We start from the raw sequence: 12,289 nt of genomic DNA, 5'->3' as shown, positions 1-12,289 counted from the left end.
CAGACAGAAGATATGAACTGTAAAAATCAATTTCTACTAAATGTACAAAGGTCCAGGGTAATTTAGGAAAAAAAGAAAAGACTGTAGGGAGCAGGGAAGAAATGGGACTAGAGGGAGGGAGGGAGGGAGGGAAGGAGGGAGGGAGGGAGGGAGACTGAAAAACAGACAAAGTTAATAAGTTAGCCAGGATATTTCTGCCTTACACTGATGCTTACTGGGAAAGCTCCCGGCCGTCCCTGCAGCTCCTCCACTTCCTTTATGAGATCTTGTGTGCTTTTGTTACTAGGGCGTTGCCAAAGGTTATTTTCCACATTGCTTCCAGGATAACATGGAAGAACGCTGTTAGCAAACTGTCTGCAGAGCGGACATGTGAATTCTCCTTTGTCCACTGAGAAGCCCTGAAGAACCTGGTCATTCTGAAAGATGAAATAAAGAGATATCTGATTCAAACATTTGTAGTAAACACAAATTACACTACCATATTTTACAGTAAACTGGCATACCATACAAAGAAAGGCATCTCTAAAGTGTCACAAAAAATAAAGTCTCTGGTTTAGTTGTCATGGTTAACAAAGCACTTCTTATAATACAGCATTATGTCATAATCACATGCAAGACACTATCCTTTCTTAATACCACAATATTTTTCTGTATAAGCAAACATTTAATATCTTTTTTCTGAGAAAGCTATATAAAATCTCAATTATTTATTTACATGGACCACAAAGCCCTTTACAACCTGGTTTCTCACTAGGTCTTTGGATATACAGATTTAAATGATTCAAAGGTACCTACTACATCAAATGTTCGGGCACACTTCAGATGGTCACTATACCCTGTGTATACTTTAAATCAGTTAGCACTTTGTCCACCAAATACTGTCAATTTAACAGATCCAGAATCACCTAGGGGACAAACTTCTAGGCATGCATCTGAGGGAGTTTCTAGATTGATTCAACAGAGATGAGAGCCCCACTCTAAATGGGAGCAGCAACATTTCACAGACTAGAGTCTGAACTGGGAAAAAAGAAGGGGGGAAAGCAAGTTCTTGTCTCTCTCTGCTTCCTGTCTGGGAATCAGTATGTTCAGTGCCTCATGTTCCTGCTGCCATTCTACTGTACTCTCAAACTATGAGCCAAAGAAGTCCACCCATCCGTCTCTTGTCCTTCCTTCCTTCCTTCCCTCCCTCCCTTCTTTGCTGCCTTCTATTGCTTTTGTGAGGTATCTCATCACACAATGAGAAAAGTAACAAACACACACCATAAATTCTTGAATAAAGGATCTGTCTTATTTATTGTTGTGTCCCCAAGATTCATCCCAGAATCTACAATACTCTAGACACAAAATAGTTATTGAAATGCATGATATGCTTAAGGACCATTTATTAGTTATTAATTAGCTTATTAATACTGTATCCTAGCCAGTTCCTTCTTTTCTGCTTCTTGGAACAGAAGTCATTCCTGCTTCTGCTGAGAAGCAGCCTCCCCGTGTGTGTTGTAGGAGTCCTTGGTCTACAGCACTGCGGAAGCCTTGGTCACTTGGTAGGTAACATCTTCTTTCTGTGTTTTGCTGTCTCTCCTGTCCTTTTTCAGTATATAAAAGTGTTTCAGTCTGCCTCATTCAGAATCTTTCCCTTGATCATACATCGAGCTGAAGTTAGGATAACTAGTTCATTAGCTTATTAGTCCTGAATTGATGAGAGCACAGCAGAGACCACAGGCAAACTCAGACCATGGAGTGAGCACATGAATGGCACTAAGAGATAAAGTAAGGTTCATCCTATCAAGAGGAAAACAGCAAAGTATTGGCAAACCACGGACATATTTTAAGAAGGGAGTGAATGAAATAGAGTAAGGAAATCAGTATTGAAAGCAATCACAAAGAAGTCAAAAGAGGGCATACACAAAATATTAGTGGGAATAATGAAGGTAGATTAATGCCACATGGTTCTCAAGAACAACCAATAGGATCCTGGCTAGGGAATGAACAATGAAGAGCAGGAAAGAGAGAAATGCTTCTGAGTTAGAAACCAATAAAAAGAAAATTCACCTTTATAGTAGAAATGTTTTTAGGAAGATGAACTGAAAGACCGAAAAAGACTTCAGCTGTATGCAAGGTCAAGGGAAGGATTCTGAACCAAGCGACCACGACTTCTGCAGGGCTATAGACAAAGGACCTCTACAGCACACAAGGGGAGGATCTCCTCAGCAGAAGCAGGAGTGACTTCTATCCCAAGAAGCAGAAAGGAAGGGACAGGTAGGATACAGTCCCTTACTAGGGAATTAATTGTACTGTAAATGTAAGGAGAGAAGGGAATGTGTGGTGAACACACATGGATTTCATCAGAAGAAACAAAGGCTGGGGGATGGGGGGTTGAGTTCTTAGGATTTAAGATTAAAATGTCTGGGTACTGGATGGCAGACTTGGTATAACTGCTGTGGCAAACAGGAGAGAAACGATGAAAGCAGGAACCTAAATTAGTAAATGTATTTATAGGCCATGGACATAATCTCAGTCTCTGAAATAGGAAATCTTGTTTGCATAACCACTTAGTTTTATGATTTTTTACCATCTTCTAGTTTACTTCTTCTATATCTAAAATCAAAAGAAGCTGACTAATGCCTGGGAATAAAGATAAACTATGCTCAGTACAAGAAAGTGGGGTTAGGAAAGAGCTAATGAACAAGGAAATATGTAAAGGTTAAAAATGCTGAAGATGACCCAGAAATGAACCCACACACCTATAGTCATTTGATCTTTGACAAAGGAGCTAAAACTATCCAATGGAAAAAAGATAGCATTTTTAACAAATGGTGCTGGTTCAACTGGAGGTCAGCATGTAGAAGAATGCAGATCGATCCATTCTTATTGCCCTGTACAAAGCTTAAGTCCAAGTGGATCAAGGACCTCCACATCAAACCAGATACACTCAAACTAATAGAAGAAAAAGTGGGGAAGCATCTCGAACACATGGGCACTGGGGAACATTTCCTGAACAAAACACCAATGGCTTATGCTCTAAGAACAAGAATCAACAAATGGGACCTCATACAACTGCAAAGCTTCTGTAAGGTAAAGGACACTGTCATTAGGACAAAACAGCAACCAGCAGATTGGGAAAAGATCTTTACCAATCCTACAACTGTTAGAGGGCTAATATCCAAAATATACAAAGAAATCATGAAGTTAAACTCCAGAGAACCAAATAACCCTATTAAAAACTGGCGTACAGAGCTAAACAAAGAATTTTCAGCTGAGGAATATCAAATGGCTGAGAAGTGCCTAAAGAAATGCTCAACATCCTTAGTCATCAGGGAAGTGCAAATCAAAACAACCCTGATATTCCACCTCACAATAGTCAGAATGGCTAAATTCAAATACTCAGGTGACAACAGATATTGGCAAGAAAGTGGAGAAAGAAGAACACTCCTCCATTGTTGGTAGAATTGCAAACTGATACAACCATTCTGGAAATCAGTCTGGAGGTTCCTGAGGAAATTGGACATTGCACTACCTGAGGACCCAGCTATACCTCTCCTGGGCATATACCCAAAAGATGCTCCAACACACAACAAAGACACATGCTCCACTATGTTCATAGCAGCATTATTTATAATAGCCAGAAGCTGGAAAGAACCCAGATGCCCTTCAACAGAGGAATGGATTCAGAAAATGTGGTACATCTACAAAATGGCGTGCGTACTACTCAACTATCAAAAACAATGACTTCATGAAATTCATAGGCAAATGGAATGAACTAGAAAATATCACCCTAAGTGAGGTTACTCAATCTCAGAAAAACACACTTGGTATGCACTCATTGATAAGTTGACATTAGCCCAAAAGCTTGAATTACCCAAGATACAATCTACAGACCTCATGAAGCTCAAGAAGAAGGATGACCAAAATGCAGATGCTTTACTCCTTAGTAAAAGGGGCAACAAAAACATTCATAGGAGATGATAGGGAGGCAAAGTCTAGAGCAGAGCCTGAAGGAATGGTCATTTAGAGCCTGCCCCACATGTGGCTCATATATATACAGCCACCAAAACTAGATAAGATGGATGAAGCTAAGAAGTGCACGCTGACAGGAACCGGATATAGATGTCTCCTGAGAGGCTCAGCCAGAGCATGTCATACAGAGGTCAATGCTAGCAGCAAACCATTCAACTTAGAACGGGACCCCCATTGGAGGAATTAGAGAAAGGACTGAAAGAGCTGAAGGATCTTGCAACCCCATAAGAACAACAACGCCAACCAACCAGAGCTCCCAGGGACTAAACCACTACCTAAATAATATACATGGACTGACCCAGGGTTCCAACTGCATAGGTAGTAGAGAATAGCCTTGTTGGGCAACAATGGAATGAGAAGTCCTTGGTCCTGCCAAAGTTGGGCCCCCAGTGTAAGGGAATGTGGGGGGAGGGGGGAACAACCCTTATAGAAGAAGGGCGCTTATGGACAGGAAACCAGGAAAGGGAATAACATTTGAGACGTAAATAAAGAAATATCCAATAAAAGGAGAAAAAAAAGTGCTGAAGACAGTGAAAATAAGACAGGGTGATCACGTGACAAGATGACCCATAAGGCAATGGAGCTTAGCACTGCAGAGCAACAACAATCAAGACTAAGAACAACAGTGGGGAGGCACAGGAGTCGGCTGCCAAAGATAAAATAACAATCCCTCAGACTGATGTGTATGGTACACAAACAATAATACCTGCGAAGGTAACAGGCACCTTTCAATTTTCTTCTAATCAACTTACCCGTAATGATTCCATATAGGACTTATGACAATCTATGTGCAACGTGTGGCCACAAGTTTGTACGTAAACACCTCCTTCCCAGCCAATTGATACTGCCAAAAGGCAAGAACTCTTCAAAGAGAAATAAAAGACAAAGAATTAATTTTAAAGAATTACTAACATAAAAAATAATTATGAATATATTGAGATACATTCAATCAAACTTGCCATGTTTCTATGTATATCCTAAAACATAGTTTGTAGCTTTTTTTTTTAGCATTTTGATATAAATTAACAAATGATAGCCCTAAAGCAAGATCTTTAAAATTAGAATACTGTAAGTTTTAGTCTCCAAATATCCAAACTTACAATAAAGGAGAATAAATATCATAGACAATACGTTTTCTATCCCATAACATGTAAGTTCACAACATTATAGTTTAAAGGCTAGTCCGTAAAATGCCTTCCATAAAAACATAAGGGCCTAAGTTCAGACTCAGTCCCTATGTCAAGCTAGGTACAGCAGGACATGACTGTACTCCTACACTGGGAATAAAGACATAGGCAGCTGCATCCTGGAGCTAAACTCAAGAGAAGAGTTCCAGGTTCAGTGAGAAACTCTATCTCAGACCATGAGTCACAGAGTGATTGAGGAAGGCACCCAACATCAACCGTTGGGTGGGCACATGCACACACGCGTTCATACAGAAAATGTATTGTTGCGCTGACTCCACTGCTGCTGGTCAGTTCATATGTGCACTGGCCTCTCCACTTCTGCATCAACAGTTTCATTTTGGAATTCAGACCTCTCTCCCTTGTCTCTCTTACCCTCCCCTGTTTATACTGAAGGGACGCTTGTACTCCACAGAAGTGCTACTCTCATCACTGAAACTGCACCTGCTATGGAATCAGTAATTTCCCCATCCTATAATCCTGGCTGCCTTGCCTGGGGAAGGAGGAAGGAAGGAAGGAAGGAAGGAAGGAAGGAAGAAGGAAGGAAGGAAGGAAGGAAGGAAGGAAGGAAGGAAGGAAGGGAAGGAGGAGGGAGGGGAGGGGAGGGAGGAGGAACAGACGAATGGATGGATGGAAGGACAGACAGAAAAAATATATAGATTTTTTTCCCAAGCCAGAAAGCAGATATTTCTAGTTCAGTGTCCCTTGGCTAACATAAAATCACTATGTCAAAACTATCATCCTCCCAATAAAGCTTTCCTTCCTCTTGATTTAGAACTCCAGAAGCATTTACTCACTGTCAAAAAGAAAATTAAGTCATTCTCTATCAACCCTTATTTCCCTGCACAGCACACTATGAGTTCCCAAGCCCTATCACACACTATAAACGAGATAAAGACTTCAAAAATCAACGCTCCTTCCCTTTCTCCTTTTCTGTTCTCTCATTTTCAGCATTTGATCTGCCAAATAGCATTTAGGACTAAGCCTGGATTCATCCTGTAGGGTTTGCAGTAATAAGATGGGCAGAGTCATATGAGATACAAGGGACATGAGTGACGACCACATAATCAAGTATTTGAAAGCTGTCATAAAAAATGTTTCTACATGCTTAAAAATAATGTAAATCTTTACATTTTCAATGTTGGAAAGAAATTTACATATCATAATGCAAGGTCTTTAAATGTTTTTAAATCCAATGTTCCAATAGTTAATCAAAATTCTTCATGAGAACATAAAAGTTGGAAATACTGCACAGGGGCTAGCAAGATGGCTCAGCAGGGAAGAGCATTTGCCATACAAGTATGAGGACCAGAGTTTAATCCCTAGAACCCACAGTGGGAAGGAGACAACTGACTTCCCCAGAGTTTGAGCCACACACACATACAGAGCTATAAAAAGAAAGACAAGTATGAAATGCCTCTCCAGATAAAGCCGTGCAGCCGCATAAACCAAACACTCACAGCAGGTAAGCAGGGTTCCATTGTTACAAACCAGAAAAACAACAGGAAGCCTGCTCATCTGTTTTATGTTTTGGAGATCCTTAAAATAGAAACAGATTTGAGGGCTACATCATTTCCAAGTCAGTGAGTAGTCAGTTAATAAACATGCTGTTCTTTTCAGCACAGTATTATAAAAAATATGAATAATCTTAACTTTAGAAACACTGGTTAATGGTTTTGTTTGTTTATTAAGTACTTTTGAGACAGGATCTAATGTAGGCTGTTCTTGACTCATTACATAGCCTAGGATGATGGCCTTAAACTCTTGATCTTCATGCCTCCACCTCTGAAGCACTACAATCACAGGCATGCTACCACCCTGGCCAGTTGTTAGCTTTAAAACTGAAGATAGTAGCCACTGGCCTCTGTAACAGATGCCTTATTTCAGTTTGCTAGAGTCAAAAGTCCAGGGAAACTGTCATGAGAAAATATTTTAGAGAGATTTTGACTATACGTCCACTCATTTGTTGTGATTTGCCCTGGAGTTATCTGTATTTTGATGCTAATTCCACTGCCCCAAGGACAGCTGCCTGGTCAGTACTCAGGTGACTTCACCAGAACCTTCTCCCCATTGAATTTGTAAAATACATTTGAGGGGCAGGTACAGGATAGGAGGAGGCCTGTCATTGGAGAAGGAAGGAAGGATGGGCGGGAGAGAAGTCTGAAGGAAGAGGAGGAGTCTGGAATGAAAAGGAGGAAGAGACAGGAGGGAGAGGGAGAGAAGCCATGGCAGGACAATATGGCAAAGACAAGAATGAAAATACTACTAAGGCCAGTAAGTTGTGATAGAGGCCATGTCCAAAATCAACTCAAGGCTCAGGTTCCCTCTCCCCCATGTCACATTGCCCTAGTTTCTACAGTAAACATATATGCTACTAACATAACTGCATCTCTGTATGTAAGTTCTGCAACATGCACAGCTAAATTCTATAATCCGTATCAGTGGCAATCAAGTTACCCTTCTGCCCATGAGTGGAGTCTATTCTAACCAAAAGCCCTGCCCTCTGTCTTAGAATCATTCAGTAACAAGTAAAAGGAGTTTCTATTCCCCAGAGAGGAGGGACTAACCCTGAAGAAGGATACAAAATCAACATTGGCCCCAACATTCAGGCACAAGTTCAAGAAACATACCATATAACTACTACAGAAGTACACGGAAATATTGCCATCAAGAGAAAAATCTAATAGTTATTAATGCAAGAACACAACAGTCAAGGTCGGTTCAGAGCCTTTCATTTAAAACCAAGCAAACTTATTTTGAAATGCACTATTTTACCTTAGAAAGTGATACCCAAGAAATCTTCTTTTATTAGATCTCTTTTCCTCACAATTATCGAACTGGGCTATATTTTGATTGAATTAAAAATTTAAAAAAAAATTTCAGGTCTGGGAGATGACTCAGCAGGTAAAGGACCTATAGGCCACACAGTTCAGATCCCAGAACCCACAGGAGAACCAACCAGTCAGGTACAGCAGCTTCCTGTGCACCACATGTGTGCCTGGTGTCTGCAGAAGGCAGAAAAGTGTGTGAGACCTCCTAGGACTGGAGGTAATACAGTTGTAAGCTGCCACGTGGATTCTGGGAATTAAACCTGGGACCTTTGGAAGAGCAGCCAAAGAGCAGACTGCTGAGCCATCCCTCCAGTCCTCAAATAAACATTTTCAAGGGGAACCCTGTTGGTAAGAATGTAGTAAGATCGTTCTTTTGTGCAGCATGTCTGAAGATTTCTTTTGATTCCTGTGTATGTGTCTGTGACTGTGTATGTGCCGCAGGTGCACAGATCACCATGGAGGCCAGAAGAAGGGTTCTATCTAGATCCTTGGAGGTGGAGTCACAGCAGTTGTGAGCCAGCTGACATGTATGCTGGGGACTGCACTCGGGTCCTGGAAGAGCAGCAAGTGCTCATAACCGCTGCCATCTCTTTCCAGCCCCTGCTTGTACCATCGGTTACCATCTGATTAGGTGCACTTTTGACATAAAATTTTGCATTTTATTTGAATCGCTTTCAATCAAATGTATAAAGGTGAATAACAAAGCCAAATAAAAAGAAAACCTTTTTCCCACGTGTAATGTGTGGTGTTTGTATCTAGCCTGCTTGCCTGGAGGGTCTTGCTTCCTCACAGCAGTAACTAAGACACTCATATACGTAAAACAAAATAAACCTTTAAAAAAAATTGTAAGGGTAAATATAGACTCCAAAGTTGTCTTCTGACCTCTACAAAGACATCATGGTCTGCATGCCCCTCCTACACAAACACAAACATCATTCATGCTTTCAGACACATTAATAATAATGATGTCAATAAAGCAGATATACACACAATACATTTTAAAATAACCATACCTTCACTTTGAAAACTCTGAAAATAAATAGACCCATGATCATTCATTGTCATCGAAATTGCATTGTAAGGCTAACATGAGAGGTCCTAATTAGCTACCCTAACTATCAAAAAGGCCACTTCACATTTATGACCAGAAAGGTCACTGCAGAAAAGATCCCTTGCACCCTTTACAAATAAGAAAATCGAGGTTTAGTATGCTTGGCCAAACGCACACAGCTTAAAAAAAAAAAAAAAAAAAAAAAAAAAAAAAAAAAAAAAAAAAAAAAAAAAAAAAAAAAAAAAAAAAAAAAAAAAAAAAAAAAAAAAAAAAAAAAAAAAAAAAAAAAAAAAAAAAAAAAAAAAAAAAAAAAAAAAAAAAAAAAAAAAAAAAAAAAAAAAAAAAAAAAAAAAAAAAAAAAAAAAAAAAAAAAAAAAAAAAAAAAAAAAAAAAAAAAAAAAAAAAAAAAAAAAAAAAAAAAAAAAAAAAAAAAAAAAAAAAAAAAAAAAAAAAAAAAAAAAAAAAAAAAAAAAAAAAAAAAAAAAAAAAAAAAAAAAAAAAAAAAATCCTTTTCCTTTTCCTATACTGGACTGAGACTCGTGCTAATATACACAATGCCTCCCTGACTAGAACCACAAGCTCCTCCTGAAGTCACCAGCAGCCCCACTCCGTGAATTGGAAGCGAAGTGGCTGGGCTACTGCTGATTGTAAGCAAGTGTGTCTTCTGTCTGCACTAGTGCAACACACAGGCAAGGAAGAACTATTTGGAGAGCAATCAAAACAATAATTTATAGTTAACTAAAATGACACTTGTTTTTAAAGTATTTTAAACTACTATATGTTTACCTAATTCAGGGTTTATTGGATTTAATCTACAAAAGTGAGGACATTTTATTTGATAATCTCCTCAAAAACGATGAGAATGGACAGTTCTGGAGTTGGAAGCCATGTTCTCACATCGGGTAGGGAAGTGCTCTGCACTGAGATGTTGCAGTTAAAGAGCTGCTGCTGCCAGGGTAAGGTCTCTCACTAGTGCTATTGAGTGCTAAGGCTTATGCAGAAGCCGGGAACAACTGACTAATGGACTCTACCTCTCCTTTACATTTTAAAAGTACCATATGGACCCTGTGCATCTTTACATAACAGTAAAAGGTGGTAAGAAATTCACACACTAAGGAAGTTATTTTAATACCTACTTTATTTCATTAAAGTAAATTGTGTAGACTTCACAATAAACATTTAAAATATATATCACACATTGCTTTTAATTTTTATTAATAGAAATTTATTATGCTACTACCCACATACTAATTATTAAGATTTTTCAACTAAACTTCATGGTTTGAAATCAGAATGCCATTTTAAGAGGAAAAAATAGTTTACACTAAAATTCTGGAGGCAAATCATCATCAATCTTGCCATCAAAATTACAATTCAAGGGGCTAGAAACGTGGCTCAGCTGTTAAGAGCATGTGCTGCTCTTACAGAGCTCTGATCCAGTTCCAGTTCCCAGCACCCACATGGTAGCTCACAAGTATCCATAGCCCAGTCTGAGGTCCACAGGCACCAGGCACACACACGGTGCACTTACACACACGTAGGCAAAACAGTTACACACATACAATAGAAACAAACAAACAAACAAGGATGTAGCTCAGTGGTAAATCTTGCTTAGTATGGATAAGACCCTAGATTCAGTCCTGAGCACCATTAGCAGGAGGAGGAGGAAGAGGAGGAAAGAGGAGGAGCAAGATCGAGCCTGTTCTAGAATAAAATACTTACATCTTTAAAATAACGCTGCAGTAATGAAAGCCTCACATCGTGAACGGCTGCACATGTGTCCCAAGGGTAAATCTGTTCCTCTTCAGTGATAGGCAACTTTTTTGGCTCAACATTGTCCCGGCACTGACCTAAAACTAAGTAGCAACAGAGACAAAAGATCATTAAATAATACAAACACCTAATTTACCACAACAACCCAGGTTATCTACCACAACGACCAACAGTAAATTTAAAATTTTTCAATTTTTTCAAATATCAAAAATTAATTCTATTTAAATGTCAATCATTAATGTTTAACTCTTTTATTTAAATGTTCTGAAGATCTTAATCCTAGCACTCAGAAAGCAAAGGCAGATGTTTCTCTCTGAGTTTGAGGCCACGCAGTGATCTACACAGTGACTTAGTTTCAGGACAAAACAAAAAGTGTTTAGTTATCAAGTAAATAAAGGCCCAAGATCTGACAACAGTCACTCTTAAAATAATATTCAGAGATGGTAGGACATCCCTTTAATCCAGCACTTGAGAGGCAGAGGCGGGAAGATCTTTGTGAATTCCAGACCAGTCAGGGCTACGAAGTAAAGACCCTTACATCACAAGGATAATAATAAAATATGTAAGTATGAATGCATGGTGGATGATTTCCTAAGTATGTCACAAAAAAAAACAAAACAAAACAAAAAAACAAACAAACAAAAAACCCCTAGAAACTATGCCTATTCCATGTCAAGCTACTTCATTTGTAAACACAACCAGACTATGCCTATTCCATGTCAAGCTACTTCATTTGAAAACACAACCAGACTCCATTTCCCAGCTCCCAGGGGCTCAACCACCATCCAAAGAGTACACAGGGATGGACCCATGGCTCCAGCCACATATGTAGCAGAAGAAGGCCTTGTTGGGCACCAATGTGAGGAGAAGCCCTTGGTCCTGCCAAGGTTCGATGCCCCAGTGTAAGGGGGATGTCAGAGGTGTTGAGGTAAGAGTGAGTGGGTGGGGAACACCCTCATGGAAGCAGGGGGAAGGGGTTTAGGAGAGGGGGGAACTGGGAAAGCGGATAACATTTGAAATGTAAATACATAAAATATTCAATAAAAAAACCAAACCAAAATAAAAAAGGAAAAAGGAAAAGGAAGCAGTGCTGCTGGGAAAAAGCAGTGAGTCCAAGGCTGGAGAACTGCATGAGGTGACAAGGACAAGTTTTCCATCACTGAGGGGATAACTTATGAGGAATGAAGGAAGAGAAACAGGACAAGTTAAAGAAATTTAGTATCAGAAAGCATGGTGCAAGTGTCAGATGTTATGTTCACACACTCAGGCAAAAAAAAAATCTGGTAAAAGATAAAGGCTAAAGTATTTAACTTTATGGGTTACCAACCCCTCGTCATAGCTATCACCTAGAACAGAACTCTGACATGGATCCTCCTAACACGATGCCATCAGAAGAACATGCTGTACAATGCCCTTCTCCAAATGTTTACTCTGAA

General features: G+C 39.3%; 1 protein-coding gene across 3 annotated transcripts in view; it reads right to left on the bottom strand.

The window, feature by feature from the left end:
- The window catches only part of Ubr3 (ubiquitin protein ligase E3 component n-recognin 3), a 146,080-nt gene that overhangs the window by 43,535 nt on the left and 90,256 nt on the right, over positions 1 to 12,289 (bottom strand). For all 3 annotated transcript variants that reach the window (XM_032903454.1, XM_032903453.1, XM_032903452.1), the window contains exons 26-28: positions 10,803 to 10,936; positions 4,767 to 4,877; positions 204 to 416 (exon numbers count right to left, since the gene is read on the bottom strand). In XM_032903454.1, the coding sequence (XP_032759345.1) occupies positions 204 to 416; positions 4,767 to 4,877; positions 10,803 to 10,936 (458 nt within the window). The remainder of the gene's footprint in view (positions 1 to 203; positions 417 to 4,766; positions 4,878 to 10,802; positions 10,937 to 12,289) is intronic.

Source organism: Rattus rattus, chromosome 5, assembly GCF_011064425.1.
Source record: "Rattus rattus isolate New Zealand chromosome 5, Rrattus_CSIRO_v1, whole genome shotgun sequence".
Taxonomy (NCBI): domain Eukaryota; kingdom Metazoa; phylum Chordata; class Mammalia; order Rodentia; family Muridae; genus Rattus; species Rattus rattus.
The sequence above is the reverse complement of the archived record's forward strand: the minus strand, read 5'-3'. Positions and strand labels throughout refer to the sequence as shown.